General features: G+C 43.7%; 1 protein-coding gene across 10 annotated transcripts in view; it reads right to left on the bottom strand.

The window, feature by feature from the left end:
• CFAP46 (cilia and flagella associated protein 46) overlaps window positions 1–26,355 on the bottom strand; it is a 473,118-nt gene that overhangs the window by 83,034 nt on the left and 363,729 nt on the right. For all 10 annotated transcript variants that reach the window (XR_004539241.1, XR_004539242.1, XR_004539243.1 and 7 more), the window contains 5 exons: window positions 22,031–22,177; window positions 10,774–10,953; window positions 8,701–8,871; window positions 3,040–3,137; window positions 690–766 (listed from right to left, as the gene is read on the bottom strand). Coding sequence is in view for 7 of the 10 variants with exons in the window: in XM_033942370.1 (XP_033798261.1) it covers window positions 690–766; window positions 3,040–3,137; window positions 8,701–8,871; window positions 10,774–10,953; window positions 22,031–22,177 (673 nt within the window). In the remaining 3 variants the exon portion in view is untranslated. The remainder of the gene's footprint in view (window positions 1–689; window positions 767–3,039; window positions 3,138–8,700; window positions 8,872–10,773; window positions 10,954–22,030; window positions 22,178–26,355) is intronic.

The following is a 26,355-nucleotide window of genomic DNA, read 5'->3' as shown; positions in this document are numbered from 1 at the left end:
AATTTCTGTAGTTATTTCTTTTTTTTTAATTCTTTTTTTAAATTTCTTTATTCATTTTATAACTTACATCAAGTGTACAGTAAATATCAAACAATTATAGTACAACCTCACTTGAAAATCTACAATATCATACAACAAGAAGATTTAACCCCCACCCTCCTCCCAAATTCATATACAACTAAAATAAACCACATGAAAATAATATCTTATGTCATTCATAAATATATTATTAGTGGAAAACCAAGAATCCCCCTCCCCACCCCAAATCCACATGAGTATTAAAATTGGGGAAAAATGTAAATTATTCATTATAATACTTTAATAATGGTCTCCACACATCCTTAAAGTTATTATAGTAACCTTTTCGAACTGCCAACGCTCTTTCCATTTTATACACGTGACAAACTGAATTCCACCAGAAACAATAATTCAGTATTTATTAATCCTTCCAATTATATGTTATTTGTTGGATGGCAACTCCTGTCAATATCAAAAGCTTATTATTATTAGCAGATATTTGACATTTAGTTCTCATAGACATGCCAAATAAAATTGTGTCATTTATCAATCAATTTTGTCCAAGCATCTGGCCCACATGCTCATAGAAAGTTCAATTTCCGTAGTTATTTCTATTCAGGTCTAATATGTTGTTATTTAACAAAAAAAAAACAAAAAACACAGGTACTCACTATCTTGTGGCACGACTTTGGCTTTTGGTCCACCATTTGATTTAGGTCTCTCAAGTATAGAGCCATAAAGGAAAGATCTAAAACAAGTATAATCAAATTAATTCTTGTAAACCTTGATTAAGAACAGTCACAAATGATCTGATTGATATGTCTTATGATCTAAGCAAAGTCTCTAAAATTGCCATCAAAAGGAAACCAAAGGAAGTTAAATAAAATATTGCAAGTTCATATTAGGTAAGTTGGAAACATGCAATTTAGTAAAGGTTACATGGTAGTAATTAGATAATCTTTTTCTTTTGCTGTCATTCCCATTGTCCACTCATTATAATTGCTCTCTCCAAATGGCTCACTCTGTGTGACTCAGATTGCCTTACTGGTCAAGGACTAACTAGAAAGTATCTTCAATGGTGGCAGTTTTTGCTACCGATCTGAGTAAGGACACTTTCAAGTATTCTACAAAATTCCAAGTACATGCAGTTCCTGGTTTAAGAGCGTTCAACTTATGTTGGACTCACACTTACAAACCGAGGTCCTGCCTCTCCCTTCCTGTGCCAAAGTGCCCTTCCTTCTGTTCTGCATCCCTAATTCATGCCTCCCTCCCTCCCGCGGGTGTTTACCTCCTCTGGCCGGCTGCCTCCTCCCAGCCCCTCTTCTCTTCACAAAGCCACGAGCTGCAGCTCCTGCACATGGCTTGCTACTGACCTGGAAGCCTTCCTTCTGACATCAGAGGGAAGGCATCTGGGATAGATGTGGGACATGTGTAGGAACCATGGCCATGGCTTTGCAAAGAGAAGTACAGCTGGGAGGAGGAAGCCAGCCAGAGGAAGTAAACACACTCGGGAGAGAGAGAGGCTCAAATCTGGGATGTTCTTACTTTTTCTTTCATAATTGCTCAATCAAAAATTACTTCCTTTCTTTACAAAAAAATTTTAGAGGCAAAACAATGCACATAGTTTTGAATCATAAAAACTACCAATATTGTTCAATCCTATGTCTCTATGAATATTCCACAGTCCACTGTTTGGAAATATGTTCTCTGTTTAACTTCATACATACTTTCACAAACAGATAGCTTGGGCAATTTTTAAAGCCCAATTTCTCTGGGTAAAATGCTTTCAATAGTACCCTACATGTACCAAGAAGGGGTATGAACGTGTAAATTATGAAAAAGCTACAGCTACAGCTAAGTACAAGGAGGTGCTGAAAAGTTCTCAGCCCAACTAACCAACTTCTTATTGTGAAAACAGCCAGGTTTTTAAACTTTTTTGAAATTGATATAATTGATCTACCAGTCTTAGAGAATCTGGAAGTCCATTCCAAATTCTCACCAATTTAAAAGTAAAAGATTTAATAATCTTCCTAGTGCATTTAATACCTTTCAGAGAAGGAAATGCTAATTTGTAACTTGTATTATTTTGCCACTGTAGCTGAAAAGAGTGTTAATTTTATTTTACTAAATGCCAATTTGCAGAAACAAAATTCTATGTTTTGACATTGTTTCAGATCATTGATTGAACCATAGCCATGCCATTCTCTTCTTGGTTGGACTGAGAAATTTTCAGCGCCCCCTTGTATGTTTATATGTGAGTGAACCAGTAAAAGCTTAAGTCTGAGAAAAGAAGGGGAGGGAAAATGAAGAAAAATGGGAAGGCAGGAATGGTGTCCTTTTATATATTTTTGTAAATCACATTGATGTTATAGTGAAGGTCTATAAATTCTAATAAACAAATGTAAACATGCCTCCAGCGGCATACAGAGGCATGATAACCTTCTCTGATCTGTTTGTGAGCCCCTTTTTAATCATTCAAATATTTTTATTAAAGTTTAAACGAAAAGAAAACAGTATGAACGAAATGTCATAATGTTATATGATTTTTAAAAAATATTTTTTAATTCAAAATTTTGAGGGAAGGGTGGATGGGGGGAATAAATTTATGTATTTACGATGATGATATTATAAAGAATGTCAAGTGATGTATACAAGTTTTAACTGATATATTATTGTATACTTGATGTAAGATGTAAAAATGAATAAAGAATTTGAAAAAAAAGAAAAGAAATATTAACCAAAAGATATAGAATTCTTTTCTGACCTCCTTGAAATTTTGCTAGGAAGCCAAAGGAAACATTTTTCAATACATATTTAAAATAGTTTACAATTGCCTGTCATTTTTTACTTTAGTGCTCTAATGTAGCTCAGATCCGTGCATTTAGCAGTGTCATTATTTGTTTTGGTATGGCCTTAAGTTCTTATAGTGAAACATAACAAACAGACCAATTTCCTTCAGTCAATTTAACAATTCTATATTAAGAAATTCTGATTATATATAATTGATGAATGGTGCCATACCTGTCTTCTGAATGCTGAAGAATGACCATATTGAAATAAGATGGCAACTCGTTTCCTAGACTGAGATGCTGCGGATGGATGCTGAGATTTTCCCATGCCTATACAATATAGTTTAAAGTAAATGTCAATACATTAAAAAAATAATCACATTTTTGTAATATTTTTATAATTAAAATCAATTGCAATTATATGTGAAACTAGAATGTTCTATCCAATCATACTACCCATGACTTCCAGATCAGGACTACAAGCAAATAATTTATACTCTGGTGATAATTAATTTGATGTCTATATCCTGTAATTTACCATCAGTTTCTTATCACATACTTGGGCAATTGTTTGAAAAAGAAATAATCAAGAATGATGAAAAGAAGGAATGGATAAAGGGAAGGTAGGCAAAGCAGTTGTTCTCTTTCTAAAGGTATTCCATGTAGCCTTTATTGGCTCATTTATCCTATAAGATAGGTTGCCCAGACTATGCAGGGTGGAAGCGCATGCAAATTAACAAGTTAATGAGGTGTCAATCCATTATTGATAATAATTGGTATTAATATGGATTTATGCAAAAAACTGCTTGCGGGGCCAGCAAAGGAAGTAGAAGTCACGGTCCTGCTGGGGACGAGCGATCACAACATGATCAACTTCAGACTCGATGTCGGGAAGGGGAAAAGTACCAAAACCTCAACCACAACTTTAAACTTCAAAAGGGGAAGATATGATAGCATGAGAGCCATGGTGAAACAACGGATCAAGAAAAAAATGGGCAAAGTCAAAACGGTAGAACAGGCATGGTCCCTTCTGAAAAATACTATCACGGAAGCACAAAGCCTCTACATTCCGAGGATATCCAAAGCAAAGAAAACCAAAGGCAAAAGAGAGCCGGCGTGGCTTACTAAAGAGGTGAAGAAAGCCATAAAAGAAAAGAAGGACTCCTTCAAAGCATGGAAACGCATGAAAACAATCAAAACTTGGAACAAGCACAAGGGTGATCAGAAGAAGTGTCACAGGGCGGTGAGGGATGCCAAAAAGGACTATGAGGAAAAAATAGTACAGGAGGCCAAAAACTTCAAGCCCTTCTTCAAGTACGTGAAAGGGAGAAAACCCGCAAATGAGGCGGTGGGACCGCTGGACGACCATGGAAGGAAAGGATACATCAAGGAAGACAAACAAATCGCAGACAGACTAAATTCATTCTTTGCGTCTGTCTTTACAAAGGAAGACACTGCAACAATTCCAGAAGCAGTGAAAGTGTTCAAAGGAGTAACAGAGGACAGCCTTACCACAGTAGACGTGGACTTGGACCAGATATACCGCCAGATCGACAAACTCAAAAGCGACAAATCCCCTGGACCGGATGGAATTCATCCGAGAGTCTTGAAAGAGCTAAAAGTGGTAATCGGAGAACTATTCCAAAAACTTGCCAACCTGTCAATCAAAACAGGGCAGATACCAGACGACTGGAAGATAGCGAACGTCACGCCGATATTCAAAAAAGGATCAAGAGGAGTACCGGGCAACTATAGACCTGTGAATCTCACGTCGGTCCCTGGGAAGATGGTTGAGGCGCTGATCAAGGATAGCATAACCCGGCACCTAGACACACACGACCTGATGAAAGCCAGCCAACATGGATTCAGGAAAGGGAAGTCATGCTTGACGAACCTACTTCAATTTTTTGAGACAGTGAACAGACAAATTGATAATGGAGAACCGGTGGATATTATATACTTGGATTTTCAGAAAGCGTTCGACAAAGTTCCACATGTAAGACTCCTCAGGAAACTGCAGGTCCATGGAATAGAAGGAGATATACTAAGATGGATAGGCAAATGGCTGGAGAACAGAAGGCAGAGAGTGGGCATAAATGGGAAGTTCTCGGACTGGGAAAATGTGACTAGCGGTGTGCCCCAGGGCTCGGTACTTGGGCCCATCTTATTTAATATCTTCATCAATGACCTAGAGGATGGAACATCCAGTGAGATCATCAAGTTTGCAGATGACACAAAGCTATGCCGGGCCATCAAATCGCAGAAGGACAGTGAAGAACTCCAGAGTGACTTGAGCCGATTGGAGAATTGGGCAGATAAATGGCAGATGAAGTTTAATGTGGAAAAATGCAAAGTGATGCACTTAGGCAGAAAAAGTAAGGAACACAAGTATAGTATGTCAGGTGTAACTCTGAGAAAATCTGAACAGGAAAAGGACCTGGGAGTATTAATCGATAGGACACTGAAGCCGTTGGTGCAATGTGCGGTGGCAGCGAAGAACGCAAATAGAATGCTAGGCATGATAAAGAAGGGAATCACGAGTAGATCGGAGAAAGTCATAATGCCACTTTATAGAGCGATGGTCAGACCACACTTGGAATACTGCGTCCAGCATTGGTCTCCATACCTAAAAAAGGATATCATACTACTAGAGAGGGTGCAGAGACGAGCAACAAAGCTGATGAAAGGTATGGAGAACCTGGATTACGAGGAAAGACTTAAGAGACTGGGGTTGTTCTCCCTTGAGAAAAGGAGACTACGAGGGGATATGATCGAGACATTCAAAATACTGAAAGGAATCGACAAAATAGAGCAGGAAAAAACGTTATTACAATGTCCAATGTGGCACGGACAAGAGGACATGGGCTGAAGCTAAGGGGGGACAAGTTCAAGACAAATATCAGGAAGTTCTGCTTTACGCAACGAGTGGTGGATCCCTGGAATGCTCTCCCAGAAGAGGTAATTGCGGAATCCACCATTCTAGGATTTAAGGGTAAGTTAGATGTACATCTCCTTATGAGTGGCATGAAGTGACATGGGTAGGGGTAGGCTAGATGCACTTCTCTTTACGAGAAGCTTGGAGCGATATGGGGACCAAAACTATGCCAGGATCCGCGTGTGCGGATCACCGGACTTGATGGACCTAGGGTCTGTTCCGGAGATGGCACTTCTTATGTTCATAATATTCTATAACACTGTGCATCTAAATTGTCTCAGCTGCAAACTGAAAGTGGATATGGCTATGGGAGGGGCATGGGCGGGGAAGGGGGGGGCACCAGCTCATCCCTTGACTCAGGAAACAGATTGCCTTGAGCCACCCCTGGTCACAATGGGTGATATTAAGGTTTCCCACTTGAACTCACAGCAAACCAGGGAATTGTATGTTAAATATGTTTTTTTTATCATTTTACCTAAGAATATAAGAATTGCCGCTGCTGGGTCAGACCAGTGGCCCATTGTGCCCAGCAGTAATACTGAAACTTGCATGGGATGTGACAGGGACTGAGGGTGGACTGCACACTTCAATCAGTAGTGCGTACTAACTGTCAAAGTACAGTCTATGTGAGTTCATCTAACACTACCTCATCTGCACTCATAGGGCCTGATTCTATAAACGGTGCTCTAATCACATACTCCTAGCGATGCCTAACTTAGTCCTGCTTTCAATCTAATTGTTTTAAATTGGTTTAAATGGGGTGGTACTGTATATATTCGAATATAAACCTATCCAAGTATAAACCGAGATACCATATTTGCCCTCTTTTTTAGGGGAGAAATGGTAACTCAAATATAAACTGGAGGGTTTATATTCATACTATTCCTCTTCTTGCCTTCCCTGTGGTGTCCTACCACCCTCTCTCCCAGTAATCTTCCCCCTCCACCACCAAACCCCCCGCTGCTGCCAACCTCCTCCCGAACCAGTAGACTTCAAGGCATATTCACACCTGCACCTCTACTCTCATCCCCACTGGTTGGCATCTAGCATTCCCTCCCTCTCCCCCAAGCAAGAGTAAATTCCCCGTACGTCTACCATGACTTCCTGGTGGTCTAGTGGCACTTTGGAATAGGAACGATTCCTACTCATTCCTGTCCATTCTTTCTCCGCAGCAAAAATGTCCACCAAGGCTTCTAGTGGAAACATCATGAGGCTTCAGCAGCCTCGCAAGATTGCTGCTGGAAGTCTCAGTGGCCATTTTTGCTGCGGAGAAAGAATGGGAAGAAAGCAAGTAGGAATCGCAACTGCCACAATGCGTTGCTAAACCACCAGGAATTCACAGTAGGCCTTGGGGGGAGGGGGTATTCTTGTTTGGGCAAGAGGGAGGGAGGGAATGTTAGTTGCTGGTCAGTTGGGGTGGAGTAGGGGTGCAGGTGTGGGTATGGGCAGAAGTCTGCTGGTTTGGAGGGGTTGGCAGTGGCGGGAGGAGGAATAAAATATAAATCAAGACCCCCATATTTGGGCAATTTTTGGGACCAAAAATCTCGGTATATATTCAAGTATATAGGCTAACTGACCTTGTCATTAAAAACCGATTAAAAAACATTATTTTAATGATCAATGTAGGCAATGTGTGGATATTCATGCAGTGCCTAGCATTGCCTAAGTCAAAGCGCTCTCTGATGTCTAATGATGCATGCCTGAAAAACAGGCATGGTTAGGGTTGATTTAGGCATTGCTAGGCATCTGAGGTTGGTACCGGGAAATTAGGCCAGGTAAAACCTGGCCTAATATACCAGCGCCTACATTTAGAATATCTAATGACATCTAAGTCCACTTAGGTGCCACTAGGTATGATTCTATAAAGGACACCTAGCGGTTGATTGACAATCGCATGGAATGGTGCATACAAGTTAGGCACCATTAGGCACCTTTTAGAGAATCAGGCCCATAGTGCTTGACAGTAAGGTCTCTTAAGGAACTTGTCTGTGTGGAACCTACAGATGGAATGCCTCCAACAGTTACCGCAGAGCCTCTGCACTTAAAGTAAGTGGTTTTTGTCTGTTAACCTGTGTTAAGTGCAATAATGTGATGTTCTTTACTAAACATTAGGGTTACCAGATGTCCGGGAAAACCCAGACATGTCCTCTTTTTAGAGGACTATCTGGGCTCCCGGAAGGGCTTTGCAAAACCCGACATTTGTCCGGGTTTTGAAAAGCCCTGAGAAACTCCGACCGCATATGGAGGGCCTCTGAGCATGTGTGGATGACTTCACACACATCTGCGCATGCTCCAGGCCCTCCATCAAAGGGCCTGGAGCTCATCGCATAAGAGAGGAGACTTGCTGGAGGTGGGGCTGGGGTGGAACTGGGAAGGCCGGAGGCAGGACTGGGCGGTGCTGAAGATGGAACTGAGCGGGCTGGGGCGGAAAGCGGTGGGGCTGGAGGCAGAACGGAATGAAGTTATGTGTCCGGGATTTTCCTTTTGTAAAATATGGTAACCCTATTAAACATGGTTCCATAGTTTTTGTTTCATAATAAGATAATTTAGTCAATATTCAAAGCAGTTTAACCAGCTCAAAACAACTCCTTTTTAGTGGCACTTAACAGGGTAGATAGTTACTGCCAAAATGAAAACTTCAGGCAGCAGAGTCAACACTTGACAGGTTAAGTGCCGATATTCAGCATTTAACTAGACAGATTAATGATATAAACAGAACCACATAAAAGTCAGTTCTATCTTTATATGGTAACCCATAGCTGGTTAAGTGATGAACATAGCACTTAACCAGCTATGCATGAGCTGGTTCTGGAAACCCATAAATTCAATGTCGGTGCCTTGACATGGCCAGACATTGACTTTCTGGTTTTAACATTGTCAGCGGTCAGCAAAACACCGATTGCTGCCAGCTGAATATCAGGGCCTACCATGTATATAATATGGTTCTTGAAAATTTACCTTTGAAGTATCAGTCATTCTTTGCTCTACATTTTTCAGAAAGCTGCTTGTCATGTCTCCTTGCTCTTTCAGGTGATGCTGAAGTTGTAGCAGTGCTGCTAGCTGCGAACTGCTAGTGTTAAAAGTTGCTTGAAGAAGGATGTTTTTCATCATCACTGACGCAGAACAGCTCTGCAAGTTTCAGTCAGATAATGATAATTTTTTTAGATGGTCTCCCGAGATTGCCACAGGTACTCACAGCAGCCATTTTCAATAGCAGTTCTGCATAGGCAGAAGCGTAGGAAGATTGTTCCTGCCCTGGTTCACTGCTAGACCACCAGGGCTTTCAAGATAGGCTGTAGAGGTCCAGGAAGGAGGTGGGGTGGTTCAGAGTTGGATGGAACAGGACACGGGAGGGATCACTTCTATCCTGGCTCAATCCTGGACCACAAGGGCTTAAGGCTGGCCCAGGAAGAAGCCTGCAATGGGCATGGGGGGGGGGGGGGGGAGGGAAGCAGAGCCTGGCAGGGAGGGGCAGGGCTCTTTAATATAAACCCTCAGTTTATATTCAGCTCCATAAGAAGTTATTTGAACAACTGTTTAACAGCCCCTAAAGCAGCCCTTGAGAAGGCAAAACAGGCTGTGTCAGGCTTTTAATCATTTTTGTATTTATGCCTTTATGTGGTGAATAAACTTGAATTTTTATTATCAGCAATTTGATGTTTTGCTGCCTATCTTGGATCTTGTAGATTGCTTACCTGCCTGTTTGTTTCTTAGGAACTTCCCTTTGCTAATGTTACCATTTATGTGTGGTCATTTTAAAAAAATTACTGCAGGAGTTTTTACTTATAATTATAGAAGGACAAAAAATTTTTATTGCTTGCATTTATTTTTCCCTTTATTTATGTTTTCATATTTCCTTACCATAACAGTAATTGTGAAAGCATTGTTTAATAATCTGAATAAAAATAAAATAAAGCATAAAAATTACCACAGGAGAATTTACCAACACCTATTTTGTAGGCAGTAAGGGCTCCCATGTTATTTGCATGCTAAACAGCTGGCGTGTCATAATATAGATACGCTAACTGGTTAGCACTGGAACACCCATTCTCTGCCCCTGACTTGCTCCTAAAAAAAAATCCCCAAAATATTTACCACATGGTAGCACATGCATATGTAAAAATTAACATGTGATGCTTTAGTGTAGGGCTGCCCAAGTCCGGTCCTCGAGATCTACTGGCAGGCCAGGTTTTCAGGATATCCACAATGAACATGCATGAGAGAGATTTGCATACCAAGAAAGCAGTGCAGAGATTTGCATACCAAGAAAGCAGTGTCCCACATTAGACTAGTGTCTAATGCAGGTTAGTGAAAGAATCCTTTAGCATATAAATGCAAGGAAGGCATGCATATGGGCAGAGCATGGATGGGACTTAGGCAGGGCTTCCACTTATACAATACTGTAAACAACACACTAGAGCAGGGGTCTCAAAGTCCCTCCTTGAGGGCCACAATCCAGTCGGGTTTTCAAGATTTCCCTCATGAATATGCATGAGATCTATGCATGCACTGCTTTCAATGCATATTCATTGGGTAAATCCTGAAAACCTGACTGGATTGCGGCCCTCAAGGAGGGACTTTGAGATCCCTGTACTAGAGTGACACATTTATATGCAGGCATTTATACCTGCATAAGTGGGAATAGATGTCAATTTATGCTAATATTCTATAATGAAATATTGGTGCCCATATGCCATTATAGAAATTTCACTTAGCAAGCTGCATTTCTGTGCCTAAATTTGGTGCCCAGTTATAGAATTGCCCCCAGTTAAGTGGCCAATTTTCAGAATGACAATTTCTGTAGGTAAAATGCTTTCTTCTGAGGAAGTCCTTTTGATAATTGCCCTCTTAATTTGCGGCAAGTCAGTGGGTGGATAATAAAGTACTAATAATGAGAGATGAAGTTTCTCATGAACATGTGATATAGAAACACAAATATGATGGCATATTAATCTCAATGAACCAGGGCACTTTTTGTTGACTTTTGCTTTACAAGGTATTATAGATCTACTTAATTTTTCATGGTATTACCTGATGAAGTGCTAAATACTGGCTAGCAGGCAGCGGATCAAATCTTCCAATGCATAAAACCATTTCAAGACTTGCAGCTCCTAAAGTACCAGTGATGTCATTATTCATGGCCACATTCATTGACTGAAGTAAAACCTCACTAGCATGAGCAAAGTATATTTGGGCCATACTTCGCCATTTCTAAATAATAAAAACAATTATTATAAGAGTCAGATATCAATGTGTAATAACAAACTTTTATTGATTTTGACCAGAGTAGCCATTCAACATATTACTAATAACTGGAAAGACCATAGTAGGCTTAATTTTAAATTTTGGTGGAATTCAGTCTGTCACATATACAGAATGGAAAGATCAATAGCGGTGCAAAATGGAAATTATAAAAACTTTATTAAAATTTGGGAACCATTAACGTCCTTTTGTCATGATTGATGCCATTTTTCTAATATTTCTATATTTAATATGCAAGATAAGGGTGGGGTGGGGGGAGGGTTTCTATTATATGAAAAATAAAAATTACTAGAGGGATTTCAAGATGGGAGAGGGAGGGTTATACTTGCAATTATAAGATATAACGATAAGATGTACAAGTGTTTAAATCTATGTTATTGTGTTGCAATTTTTGTACACTTGAAAGTTTTAAAATGAATAAAGAGTTAAAAAAAATAATAATAAATAATAAAAACAAGATTTCACATTTAAAATATTTAATGATGTAAAATAAATTACTATTTTCTCTGAGGACACTTTCAAAGCAGAATTATCACTGATTTCAATAAAAATGTTATTGGGAGTGGGCTTGCATTAATGTTTGTTGGAAGTGAAAGATCTTCCTGGGGTAAACAAGTGAATAGCCTTCCTGGGGCAGACTGATGGCCCATCTAGCCCAGATCCTAGTTCCAATATTGGCCATCCTAGGTCACACGTACCTGGCAGAATCCCACATTTTAGCAAGATTCCATGCTACCAATCTCAGAGACAGTAGTGGCTTTCTCCATTTCTATCTCAATAGCCATCATGGATTTAGTCCAGGCAACCTTATTTCATCAATCCACTACATTTCTTTGAAGGGGTGAATAAATGTGTGGATAAAGGTGAGCTGGCTGATACTGTGTATCTGCTTTTTCAAAAAGCATTTGACAAGGTACATGAACAACTCTTGTGGAAATTAGAAAATCATGGGACTGGAGGTAATGTCCTTTTGTGGATTAAGCAAAGAACAAAAGAAAAACTGCAGACAATATGTACAAAACGTAGGCTGTGTTTATTAAACCAAATATAAAATGCAGTAACTATTGTCACCCTTTTTACAAACCCAGGGACCCGACACGGTCCGTGTTTCAGAGAACACGCCTTCTTGCGATGTACAGTTGGATCGTATTGATTGCTCCAAAACAGGTGCTTTGTTTATTACCAATTTATATTGCAGTTTGTTTTAACCCCTACAACCAATGGACCGCTGAAGAAGGCGTGTTCTCCGAAACACGGACCGTGTCGGGTCCCTGGGTTTGTAAAAAGGATAACAATAGTTACCGCATTTTATATTTGGTTTAATAAACACAGCCTGAATCTTGTATATATTGTCTGCAGTTTTTCTTTTGTTCTTTGCTTGCTGTCCTTGTATTGTAGACACTGTTGGATTTCCTTGTAGTTTCCCTATTGTGGAATAAGAACTGATTAAAAGATAGAAAATATAGAGTAGGTTTAAATGGTCAGTATTCTTAATGGAGAAGGGTACATAGTAAGATTTCCCAGGAGTCTATGCTGGGACTGCTCTTTTTTTTAACATATTTATAAATGATCAACCCCCTGTTTTACAAACTCATAGCACGGGTTTCAGCGCTGGCAGAGGGGGTAACATTGGAGCAGTCACTACCACTGCCAGCACTAAAACCCACACTATGCATTCATAAAAGAGGGTTGGCTAGAGATGTATGTCTAGCAGCACTATAGAAATGATTAGTAGTAGCAGTAGTTGGAAATAACTAGCGAGGTCATTAAATTTGCTGATGACATAAAGTTGTTCAAAGTTGCTAAAGCATAAGAAGATTGTGAAAAATTGCAAGCTTAGGAGATTGGGTATCAAAATGGCAAATGACATTTAATGTGAGCAAATTTAAAATGATGCATGTGGGAAAGAGGACCCCAAACTATACCTGCAAGGTTCCACATTGGAGGTCACCACCCAGGAAAAAGATCTAGGTGATGACTCAGTGTGCAGGGACGGCTATGAAAACAAAAAAAATGTTAGGAATTATCAGAAAAGGAATGGAAAACAAAAATTAGAATGTTATAATGCCTTAATTTTGCTCTATGGTGCAACCACACCTCAAATACTGTGTACACTTCTGGTCACTGCATCAGAAAAAAAAAAGATATAGGGGAATTAGAAAAGGTACAAAGAAGGGCCACAAAATGATAAAGGGGATGGGACAGCTTCCCCCTATGGAAAGGCTAAAGTGGCTAGGACTCTTCAGCTTGCAGAAGAGACAACTCAGGAGAGATAAAATAGAGGTCTATAAAATACTGAGTGGAGTGGAACAAATTGATGTGAACTGCTTGTTTACTCTTTCCAAAAATATAAGACTAGGGGGCATGCAATGAAGCTACTAAGGGCTAGATTTACAAAGCAAACCGATCGTGTACCGATCGGTGTGCGACCTCTTTGCGACCAGATTTCCCTCATGCCCCATTCACTAACCTCTCCTGTGATCCGCTTTGAATCCGTGCATGCAAATGAGGTGAAACGCATACAAAGTAGGCAGGGACGCAATTCACAATACAAAATTTCACATCCGACTGGGCTGGCTGATCAACTGAAGAAGCAACTGGTGGGGACCAGTCGAAAACGTCTTTCTGACTCTGGAAGCCCTGCTCTCTGCCCTGCTCGCCACCCTCTCCTGTCTCCTCGCCCTGAATCAGCACATCTCCGCCCCAGTTTTCTCCTGCCCTTCTTCCCTGAGTCTCTCTTGCCCTTTCCCGAAACTCCTGCCTGTCTGCTCGCCACATTGCCGCCCCGGTTTTCTCTTGCCCTTCTTCCCCGAATCTCTACTGCCCTTCCCCAATATTCCTGCCTACTTGCTCGCCACATCAGTTTCTTCCTGCCCTTCTTCCCCAAATCCCTCCTGCCCTTCCCCGAAACTCCTGCCTGCCTGCTCACCGCATTGTCGCCTGGGTTTTCTCCTGCCCTTCTTCCCTGAATCTCTCTTGCCCTTCCATGCCCTGCGAGTCCATGGTTATAACCCGCAGATTTAATGCGGGTTAAAACCACGGGCTCGCAAGACTAAAAACTAATGATAAAAGTTAAAGTTAAAAAAAAAAAAGATTGCAGCTCCGACGGGCATGCACAGACCATCTACAGATGGTCTGCGCATGCATGGGGATCGCAGAAAAGCAATCCCTGCCGGCAGATGGGGCGTTCCTCCGATCACCCCCATCTGCATATTTTAGTTTGCTGAATTTGTCGGACCTACCTGGATCGGGCCTGATCAGGCAGGTTGGTGAATCTGGCCCTAAGTTCTAAATGTGATACCTCACCCCCACTCCCCCCCTGCCCCGAAAAATACCTCTGCCATAAAGACAGAGACAGTGGATTTTTCAGAGGGTCACTGAGACTAAGCTGAAATGGTTAGGAAAACATAGTGGGAGGAGTAGGAGGTTCCTTGTTCCCTGATTGGAGGGGGAGGGGGGAGAGAGATTATAAAAGGAACGTGTGACAGAGATTCCTGGCTTTTGGTTGATCCTGTATCTCCCGCCAAAGTCCAGTATATTTAACGTGACCATTTATTTTTTTCCTCAAAATGGGACAGGACAGGAACACCCCATCCGCACCCCCAGACCCCCGGATCCTCTTCCAGATTCTCTCCTGGATCATTCCCCCTCCCCCAGGAACCCATTAAATATAGTGCAAAATATAGACAGCAGATATAAATTCTCAAAACTGATGCATTTTGATCACTAAATTGAAAATAAAATCATTTTTCCTACCTTTGTTGTCTGGTAATTTCATAAGTCTCTGGTTGCACTTCCTTCTGACTGTGCATCCTTTCTTTCTCTCTCCCTGCCCCCCTTTCTTTCTGTCTTTCTCTCTCCCTGCCCCCTTTCTTTCTCTCTACCCCCCTTTCTTTCTCTCTACCTCCCTTTCTTTCTCTTTCCCGGCCCCCCCCTTTCTGTCTTTCTCTCGGACCCCCCAATGCCGCTACCGCCTATTTCTCCAAGCCACCGCCGCAATAACAGTCTAAAACAGCAAAGGCATTTAGAAGATGTCAGATTTATTGCAGCCTGTCTCCTTCCCACAAGCAACTGCCTGGATTCCAGGGCTGTGACCTTCAGTGCTCCCTATGGGATTTCTCAGAGAAAATGTTGGCTTTTTCTTGTTTCATGGGGGATGTAGGGTGCCATTTGTGAAGGCTACATGTCTACTATTGATCATGCCTTGACAAACACAACTGTTTCTGCTGGTGGGCAAAAAGGGAGCTGGTGGTCGTTGGGCAAGAAACAGGTTATGTCCAGGCTTTGTAAGTATAAGTCACTTCTGCCTTCCTCCGCGGGACAGTCCTCATCGTGTCAGGACCTGTGGCAAGCATTTCATATTCATTCTCTTCCCTGCACTATCTCTTTTAGTGTTATCAGGCACTGTGTTAAACTGAGGCAAAGAGAGAGAAAAAAAATACAGTGGGGAATAAAAGGGGTGAGCGAAGTTGTATCATCCCGATGCTTGCTTACTCAAGCAGACAGTATAGATCTTGAATGACATGTTATATTTTGTAGGCTGTGTTCCCTGCCTGCTTTCTGTCTTTTTGAAATGCTGGTTAAAACGGGGGATGATTTAAACATTTTGAAGTGAAACGGCAGTAGTCAGGTTTGCTGAGGTCACAAAAGACACATGCAGAGACAAACACACACATACACACGATCGCACACACCAGCCTGAAGAGCTGTTTGATGCAGTACATCGTCTACCACTTCCTCGTCTGATTTCCTTCTTTACCATGCTCTGTATTAATTGAAGAATTTGAAAGAAAAAGAGAGATGAATATGGAAATCGGGCACACACAAACAGATCTTAATAACTGTTTTCAGGCTGTCATCTTTGGGTCAAAAGTGGCTGTAACCTGTATGCGGAGTATCTTGGGCTCCTTTCCCCCACCCTCCATCAAAGATCAGCTCCTCCTGCTGAGTGGACATTTGCTGTTGTATTTTAGAGGCCTGTGAAAAATTAAATCTCCTTTATTTGAAGTTGGGGGTGGGTAAATTGTTTTTGGCTAATATTTAAAAGTGTTTTGTAGGTTTAAAGAGAATATCCAGATCATCTTCGTGCAGCGACTGCACAAACTTTCCACCCCTTCCTCCCACCCCTCAAAATTCCAGGCCAGTCAGGCAGCGATTGACTGGCCCGGAACTTTCTCTCTGACGTCAGAATTGACGTCGGGGGGTGGGGGAGGGGGGAGAGAGGGGAAGGCTTGTGCAATCGCTTCACAAAGATGATCTGTTAGTACAGTGGTGACTTGGAGAAATAGGCAGCGGCAGCCCGTTTTTAGCTCACCTGTCCTGCTCCTTCTGAAAACAGAACATTTTGGCATCCTGAAGCTGTGTGTGTGGACAACGGGACAGGCGAGCTAAAAATGGGACGGTTTCGTTGAAAACGGGACGTATGGTCACATTAAGTATACAGAAAGAGATTCCAATTGGTTTCTGAGAGGAGGACAGAGAATAATGAATTGAGTATAAAGGCTAATACAGTACAGTGGTGCCTCGCATAACGGACGCCTCGCACAGCGAACGCTGCGCACAACGAACTTTATGTCTTGATTCGTACAACGAACTTCGTTTCACACAACGAAGTCGCCCGAGCTGCATCCTTCCGCGCAGGCACTGCGCTTAACTGCCCTCTCTCCGCCTGGCTCCCTCTTGCCCCCCCCCCCCCGACTCCCCGACACGATCGGGGCAAGAGGGAGCCCAAGCCCTCTTGCCCCCCCGACTCCCCGACACGATCGGGGCAAGAGGGAGCCCAAGCCCTCTTGCCCCCCCGACTCCCCGACACGATCGGGGCAAGAGGGAGCCCAAGCCCTCTTGCCCCCCCGACTCCCCGACACGATCGGGGCAAGAGGGAGCTCAAGCCCTCTTGCCCCCCCGACTCCCCGACACGATCGGGGCAAGAGGGAGCCCAAGCCCTCTTGCCCCCCTGACTCCCCGACACGATCGGGGCAAGAGGGAGCTCAAGCCCTCTTGCCCCCCCGACTCCCCGACACGATCGGGGCAAGAGGGAGCCCAAGCCCTCTTGCCCCCCCGACACGATCGGGCCAGGAGGGAGCCCAAGTCCTCCTGGCCACGGCGACCCCCTAACCCCACCCTGCACTACATTACGGGCAGGAGGGATCCCAGGCCCTCCTGCCCTCGACGCAAACCCCCCCTCCCCCCAACGACCGCCCCCCCAAGACCCTCCGACCGCCCCCCAGCCGACCCGCGACCCCCCTGGCCGACCCCCACGACACCCCCAACCCCCTTCCCCGTACCTTTCTGTAGTTGGCCGGACAGACGGGAGCCAAACCCGCCTGTCCGGCAGGCAGCCAACGACGGAATGAGGCCGGATTGGCCCATCCGTCCCAAAGCTCCGCCTACTGGTGGGGCCTAAGGCGCCTGGGCCAATCAGAATAGGCCCGGGAGCCTTAGGTCCCTCCTGGGGGCGGGGCCTGAGGCACATGGGCCCAACCCGACCATGTGCCTCAGGCCCCGCCCCCAGGAGGGACCTAAGGCTCCCGGGCCTATTCTGATTGGCCCAGGCGCCTTAGGCCCCACCAGTAGGCGGAGCTTTGGGACGGATGGGCCAATCCGGCCTCATTCCGTCGTTGGCTGCCTGCCGGACAGGCGGGTTTGGCTCCCGTCTGTCCGGCCAACTACAGAAAGGTACGGGGAAGGGGGTTGGGGGTGTCGTGGGGGGTCGGCCAGGGGGGTCGCGGGTCGGCTGGGGGGGCGGTCGGAGGTTCTTGGGGGGGCGGTCGTTGGGGAGAGGGGGGGTTTGCGTCGAGGGCAGGAGGGCCTGGGATCCCTCCTGCCCGTAATGTAGTGCAGGGTGGGGTTAGGGGGTCGCCGTGGCCAGGAGGACTTGGGCTCCCTCCTGGCCCGATATTGTCGGGGAGTTGGGGAATCGGCGGGGCAAGAGGGCTTGGGCTCCCTCTTGCCCAGATCGTGTCGGGGAGTCGGGGGGGCAAGAGGGCTTGGGCTCCCTCTTGCCCCGATCGTGTCGGGGAGTCGGGGGGCAAGAGGGCTTGGGCTCCCTCTTGCCCCGATCGTGTCGGGGAGTCGGGGGGGGGGCAAGAGGGCTTGAGCTCCCTCTTGCCCCGATCGTGTCGGGGAGTCGGGGGGGCAAGAGGGCTTGGGCTCCCTCTTGCCCCGATCGTGTCGGGGAGTCGGGGGGCAAGAGGGCTTGGGCTCCCTCTTGCCCCGATCGTGTCGGGGAGTCGGGGGGGCAAGAGGGCTTGAGCTCCCTCTTGCCCCGATCGTGTCGGGGGTGCCAAGGACCACACGGAGTCACCCACCGTACCACCCGATTCGGGTAAGCGCAGGTATCGGTGGGTGGCTTATTTGCGGGGGGGTGCCTTATTTTACATTTTTTTCTAAAAAGGGGGGGCTGTCTTATTTGATGGCCCTGCCTTATCATCGGGGAAACACGGTAGAAAAAAAAAAAAATGAACAGTTAAGTCCCAGTTTTTGCCGCTGAGACTCTGCCCTCTCACTGTAAAATTAGACTCTACTTAGTCTGTCTTTAAATTTAAAAAATGTGTGTTGTTTTAAAAAACAATTATGTTTTTAGATGTATCTAAATAAAAATAATAACCAAAAATTTATCTTTTTTTATGTCATCTTAGCATATTTTATGCTGCAGAACGAATTATTTTTTTTTACATGTATTCCTATGGGAAAACGCGTTTCACATAACGAACGTTTCACATAACAAACTTGCTCCTGGAACCAATTAAGTTCGTTGTGTGAGGCACCACTGTAATTTGAAGAGAGCGGAAAGAAAAATTCAAGCTTTGGTTTATCCTATATCTCCCACCAAAGCTGTAGTCCCGCGGGAGACTCTTTACTAGCTGTGGAGAGAGGACAGAGAAATAATGTGCATGAAATTTGAAGTTAAAAAGAAGTGACTGTTTAGTGAATTTTGTCTTTTGTACCTAATGACTAACATCACTTTAGAAGTTGAACAGGTATATAATTAAGTTTGGAATCTGCAATCAAGTTGAATGAAGCATTTCAGTTTGTTTCAGTTATACCTTGGTCTCTGCCTGCTTCTTGACAAAACAGGGGGAGAAAGACTGAGTGCTGTGACTGAGCTGTGAGAATTCTCAGCTCCTCTGGCCTACCGGAGTTATCTGGCCCCAGCCTATGCCCAAATTTGATTGAGACTGTGAATATGAAACAGTGGCGTAACTAGCATATGTGACACTCAGGGTCCGTCATTTTTTTAACATCCCCCTCATCTATTTTAAGTTAACAATCCACACAGCACACAAGTGCACCTAGGAAAAGGCAACATCTTACATACTACAGTGAGCAGTAGAACATCAATAAGCCCAATGTAAAACTAAACAAGCCAGGCTAGTATAGATTCATTCTGCACAGTCAATGCTAAAGAGAACCATGTCTTCGCACACACAGAAAATACCTTTTTATGTAAACCGTGTAGGTTTTATGTGGTATAAAAGTTTTTAAAAAAATAAAGAAAAGAAAAGAATTTTCCTACCTTTGTTGTCTGATGATTTTCTTTCTATACACATGTTTTCCCAGTCTCTGGTTGCACTTCCTTCTGTCTGTTCCCTTAACTCTATTTCCAGGCCCTTCTTTTGGGATTTTGCCAAGTACTTGTGACCTGATAGAGGATACTGGGCTTAATGGAACTTTGGTCTGTTCCAGTATGGCAAGGCTTACGTTTTTATATTTTTACTAGTCTTTAAGCCTGTTACATTAACGGGTGCTAGAATAGATGTGTGTATCTGTCTTTCTTTATTTCTTTCTCTCTCTCTCCTTGGCTGCTTTCTGTTTGTCTTTCTTTCTTTCTGTCTCTCTCTTTCCTTGGCTGTTCACCATCACCCCTTGCCTGCTCCCCCTGTCCTGCAGTAGCCCTTTCCCCTTCCTTTTACCTCCCCCGTGTCCAGCAGTAGCACTTCTCCATTCCTTTTACCTCCCCATGTCCAGCAGCACTCCTTACCTGCTCCCCTATCCCTCTTCCCTGCTCCCCCTGTCCAGCAGCACTCTTTACTTGCTCCCCCTGTCTCTCTTCCCTGCTCCTCCTGTCCAGTAACACTCCTTACCCGCTTCCCCGTCCCTCTTCCCTGCTCCCTCTGTCCAGCAGCACTCCTTACTTGCTCCCCTGTCCCTCTTCCCTGCTCCCCCTGCCCAGCAGCACTCCTTACCTGCTCCCCTGTCTCTCTTCCCTGCTCTCCCTGTCCAGCAGCACCCCTTACCTGCTCCCCCTGTCGAGCATTGTGGCTCCTCTTCTTTAAAGCAGCCTACCGAGGATCGCGGCTGGCTGTAGCGAACCTTGTAGGCTGCTCTGCACCTCGGTAGCATGTTCCCTCTGAAGCAATCCCATGCATCAGAGGGAACATGCTACCGAGGTGCAGAGCGGCCTGCGAGGTTCGCTACAGCCGGCGATCAGAGGCATAGTAGCAGCGGTTGGTGAGTGAGGGAAGGAGGGGGGGAGTTGCTGGCATGTTCCCTGCCTCTGTGTTCAAAAATCAAATTTGACACGGAAGCACACCTCACGGAGGCAGGAAACACAAAACCCTAAGTGCGCATGCGCGCTTACGGTTTTATTATAGAGAATAGTTATTCATATTTAGGTGCTTACTTCCCTTTTATAGAATACTAGTGTTTAAGCCTGTTACATTAACGGGTGCTAGAATATATGTATGTCTGTCTTTCTTTCTTTCTGTCTCTCTCCCTGCCCCTGTCTCTTTCTTCCTTTCTTTCTGTCTCTCTCCCTTCTGCTGTCTGTTTGTCTTTCTTTCTGTCTGTCTCTCTCCCTGGCCCACTGTCTGTCTGTCATTCTTTCTGTCTCTCTCCCTGCCCACTAACTTTCATTCTCATGCACTGCCTGCCTGTCTTTCTGTCTCTCTCCATGGCCCCTTTCCTGCCTGTCTTTCTTAGTCTTTCTCCGTGGCCCCCTTCTGTCTTTCCCCAAAGCAAACCAAGATTGCTCCCTGCCCCCCAGCACATCCCTCCCCTCAAAGCAAAGCAATTCGCTCCCGGCCCCCTTTCCCGCTCCCCCCTCCACTTCCGGGTGTAGCAGCAGCATTTCTCTCCCACCCTTCCCTGTGCAGCAGCAGCATTTCCCTCCTCCACCCCACTTCCCTATGCAGCAGCAGCATTCCCTCCCTCTCCATTTCCCTGTGCAACAGCAACATTTCCTTCCCACCCTTCCATGTGCAGCAGCAGCATTTCCCTCCTCCCCCACTCCCCTGTGCAGCAGCATTCGCTCCCCATCCATTTCCCTGTGCAACAGCAGCAGCATTTCCCTCCCCCCACCCTACTTCCCTGTGTAGCAGCGTTTCTGACCAGCTCCCTTACCCTTGCCGAAGTTATTTTTGAGTTTAAAGCTGCCGCGGCGGCGGCTCCTCTCACAATCTGCGCCTGCGTAGGAAGCCTTCTCTCTGACATGACATCAAAGAGGCTTCCGACGCAGGTGCGGCTAGTGAGAGAAGCCGCGGCCGCGGCTTTGAATGTAAAATTAACTTCGGTGAGGGTAAGGGAGCCAGCCAGACCGCAGGCCGCAGAACAGTTCCTGGGGGGCCGCGAGTTTGACACCGGTTAGATGGAGTGAGGGAGGGAGGGGGGAGTCGCCGGCGTGTTCTCTGCCTCCGTGTTTGAAAATTGAATTCGGCACGGACCCAGGGACCACGGTGGCAGGGAACACGCGCTTAGGGTTTTATTATAGAGGATGCTCTAATCAGGTGCACAGTTATAGAACTGTCTTTCATGTGCATTTGTGTTATCTGTGATACAAAATGCTTTGCATGAATTGATTGCCTCTGTTAACTATACTGCAAAATACTGGACACATCTTCCACAGTTTAACGCTGTAGCTTTGCAGTTACCTTATGTTAAGTTTGGCCATAAACAGGAGGTATGAGCAAACTTTTAATGTAATTTAGTAGAAGTGGCCCTTGTATCAGTTTATATATTTTTCTTTTAACAAAAATATTATTTCAAACACCACTTCTTAAGGAAGGAATCAGTAATATAAATAATTTACCCTGAGTATATCAGCTTTCTTGATGAACTTTCTATGCTGTTTGAGCAAAAGAAATTTTAAGAAAGAATTTCTTTCGAGTTCTTCATTTTCTTCCTCCTCAAAGTCCTCGTCAGACACGGAGTAATCTGGTTTGCTCTGTGGTGCTTCCTGAGTATAAATTAATAACTGTGATACTTTGATACTTTACAGAAATGCAATAAAACATGTTCAATAGTACAATCAATGTGCTAATTAGAGAAACTTGTAAATAAGTTACCACTTCAATCATCACTAATCATTGTCTTCCAGCTGAGAAGTCTGTTATGCAATAACTAAGAACACTCTAGGCGCAGAAGATCAAAGAGGTAAAGAATATAATTATCTTTCCTTTGAAAATTGTCTGTAAGAAACACTTTGCACTTTCCTATTTTGTGGGCAGTGGAATAAGGGCACAAACATATATGTACGACTGAAAATCCAAATGAAATGTGTATTGATGTCTCCTCATTCTAAACACATCTCTGCGTACTCTATATAAGACTAAAAGTAAGCATGTCTAAAATTGGGGGGGGGGGGAGGGTAGATTTTGGTCTTTGTATAAATGTAAGGAATGTAAGGATGGGGTCTATAATATGTTTTATGTGTTCAAGGATTATTATTGATTAGGAGGGAGGGGGGAGATAAGTTCTAAATTGATTTGTTGCAGATTATTAAGTGTTATATTTAAGTTAAAACTGTTTTTATTTGCTTATACATTTATTGTAAGTTCTAAAAATGAATAAAGAATTTAAAAAAAGACTAAAAGTAGGCATTTATTTATTTATTTTAAAAATTTCTAAACTGAAGCAGGAGGAGACTTTCTGGGCTGCCCCCGAGCCCACTGCAGCAGCGGCTCCTCTTCTTTTCAGCCTTTCGGGCAGGCATTGACTGAGACAGACCCCTGACATCATTGGGTCCATCTCCAACTGTTTAAAGCAAAGCCGCTGCCGCGGTTGCGGCCGTAGCCGTGCGGCCACAGGGCGTGGCCGAAGGGGCTCCCCCAGCCCCTTGGGAGCCCCTTGGAGCCACGAGAAGCCGGGGAGCCGGAACTTAAGCTAGTATTTAATTATATATACATTTAGTGGATTAGATTGACTATGGTGAAAAGGAAAATTAAACCTAAGAGCTCAACTCCAGCTGTATCTGGCCCTATGGATAGACATTTAACTTTACTAACTGAAAATCCTTCTGTGGTACCACTAAATATGAATTCCTCCTTGTCGGGTGCTTCATTGAGTCCCCTCGAACGGACCCCTCCCCTTCATCCAGTATCAAGTGATAGTAGGAATATAAACCCTGCTATTTCCAACGAACAAGTGGTATCCTCAACTCAGATTAATAAATTAGTTTTTACTGAAATACCTAAATCACTGAATATTTCAGGTGGAGTGGAGGAGAATCCACTAACGGAGGAAACACAGGATATTACCCTTAAAGACTTGTGGTTAAGTATTTCTAGAGTTGAAGGGTTTCTCAGGTCAACGATGAAACAAACGGTGGAATTTTCAGTCTGTTTCTCATAAATTAGAAAATGTGGATTCCAATTTGAATTGTTTGGATAAACGTAGTGGAAATCCAATGTAATACACTTCAAGCTGTCTCGGTATCTGCTGTTAAAGATTCTACAATGATACATTCTAAAATGGAATCTATGGAAAATATGTATAGAGCGAGAAATCTCCGCTTGGTCAATTTCCCAGTAACTCATTTATTATCACCTGAAATTTTGTTAAGGAAATTCTTTACAGAAATACTGGGATTGGCCAATGCGGAGAATTTTCCAATTAATAATTATTATTATGTTCCTCAAAAAAAAATAGAATCTGCCCAGGAGGTGGACCATTTGGTCACTACCGAAATTAATTTGACTGAATTTTTGGAAGACACCCAGTATGTGATTCAGAGTCGATCCACCCTGGTGATAACATGCATGAGTGAGATGGATAAGATGTTAATAATGAAACTTTATTTCAAAAATAGATTAACAAAATTATGTGGGGATACACAATTAAGGAGTAAAGAGTTTTTGAAATTAAAAATTAGAGTTTTGGCTCTAGAGGCATCCTTTTATTTGAAATTCCCATGTAAATGTTTAGTCAAGATACAAGATATTGAATATGTTTTCTGGGATCCCATACAACTACAACAGTTTTTAGTTGCTAGAGAACAGAAAGGAGTTTAAATTTTCATATGTTTCATTCCTGAGGAAAAATAAGAGGAGTAAATTAGATTCCCTATTAAGTAAGAAATGATTCAAGGTTCGCTAAGGTGAATTGAGAATTATTTCTTTTATTTTTTTCCTGAATTTGTTGATGAAATAGTATCATGTCTCCCCATTAATGTGGGCTTGAAAAGGATTTGTGTATGTATGATTGATTATGTATTGTTTATGAGATTTCTTTTTTCTCCTTTATTTTTATTGAATATTGTAAGTATTCAAAGTATAATTTAAAAAAAAAAATTTCTAAACTGTTTAAAACTAAATAGTTTACATAATTTGCATACATAATTTTAAAACATGTACAGGCGTCCAAATTGCTTTCTAAAACCAGGAACTTTGGGTTTTGAAAAGCTTACAGCTAGGAGCGACATCAGGACGGCATCTGCGCATGCACGGATGCGACGCGGTGATGTCACGCACATGTGTGCGTCCATATGACATCATCACGTCACAGCAGCGCATGCACAGATGCCCTCCCGAAAAGTGAACAAGTTGAGGGGGCAGGACTGGGGCAGAACGGGGTGTGACTTGGGCAGAACTGGGTGAGCGTGGGGGCAGGGCCATGGGTCCGGATTTTAGTTCCAGACTATCTGGTAACCCTAAATTTGAGACACTCTAAGGTGGAGCGATTTCAGCCAGTGCAATGTAGCTTAGTAACTCCTTAAAGTCAGCTATTTAGACCCACTGAGCGGGTAAGATAACAGATCATTTTAACCTGGTTATCATGCAGGCCAGTCTTGTGAAACTGGCCCTATGCGGCAGAGAGAACTGCTGTGCTAAACTGCCACTTCTCCTGCAGCATCAGTGGCACCTGGAGATGCACAGTACTAAAAATACAACCTCCAGAGAAAAGGGAAGGAGAAAAAAAAATCCCTTTGAATATGGCCCTTTATAGCTCTTGGAATCTTAGTGCTCTTGGTTTTTACTATATCTGCCATTTAATCAATCCACACTGTTTGAAGCATATACATATTAATCTTTTCCTTATAAGAACATAAGAATTGCCGCTGCTGGGTCAGACCAGTGGTCCATCATGCCCAGCAGTCCACTTATGCGGCGGCCCTCTGGTCAAATACCAGCACCCTAACTGAGCCTAGCCCTACCTGCGTACGTTCCGATTCAGCAGGAACTTGTCTAACTTTGTCTTGAATCCCTGGAGGGTGTTTTCCCCTATGACAGACTCTGGAAGAGCGTTACAGTTTTCTACCACTCTCTGGGTGAAGAAGAACTTCCTTATGTTCGGATGGAATCTATCCCCTTTCAATTTTAGAGAGTGCCCTCTCATTCTCCCTACCTTGGAGATGGTGAACAACCTGTCCTTATCTACTAAGTCTATTCCCTTAAGTACCTTGAATGTTTCAATCATGTCCCCTCTAAATCTCCTCTGTTCGAGGGAGAAGAGGCCAAGTTTCTCTAATCTTTCACTGTACAGCAACTCCTCCAGCCCCTTAACCATCTTAGTCGCTCTTCTCTGGACCCTTTTGAGTAGTACCGTGTCCTTCTTCATGTAGTGACCAGTGCTGGACACAGTACTCCAGGTAAGGGCGCACCATGGCCCGGTACAGCAGCAGGATAACCTTCTCCGATCTGTTCGAGATGCTCATCTTTATCATTCCTAGCATTCTGTTCACCTTTTTCGCCGCCTCATACAACAACCTACAAATAAGCCATTCAATATTCAACACTATTTAACCAAAAAGGAATGGTTCCCTAGCCAGTTAAATAGCACTAAGCAGGCTAAGTGCTAATATTCAGCATGAGATGGACGCTGAATATTAGTGCTTAGTTGATCACTGCCGCCTCCTTGGTCGTCTCGCAGAAATAGGTATCCACGACACAGCACTATACTGGTTCCAGTCCTTTCTGAGTCAAAGATCCCAACAAGTACTACTCAGTGCAAACCTATATAAATTGAAACAAATTAAATATGATGTATCAAAGGAGGCCCTACTATCCCCTCTTTTATTCAATCTCTACATCAGAGCAGAACTAGACATAGCCCCAAAATGCCAACTCAATATCTTTCACTGATGACATTCAACTGTACCTGCCATTGGGAGTGAATAGCGATGCCCATTCTGCACAA

This window comes from Geotrypetes seraphini, chromosome 4 (assembly GCF_902459505.1).
Source record: "Geotrypetes seraphini chromosome 4, aGeoSer1.1, whole genome shotgun sequence".
Classification (NCBI taxonomy): domain Eukaryota; kingdom Metazoa; phylum Chordata; class Amphibia; order Gymnophiona; family Dermophiidae; genus Geotrypetes; species Geotrypetes seraphini.
The sequence above is the reverse complement of the archived record's forward strand: the minus strand, read 5'-3'. Positions and strand labels throughout refer to the sequence as shown.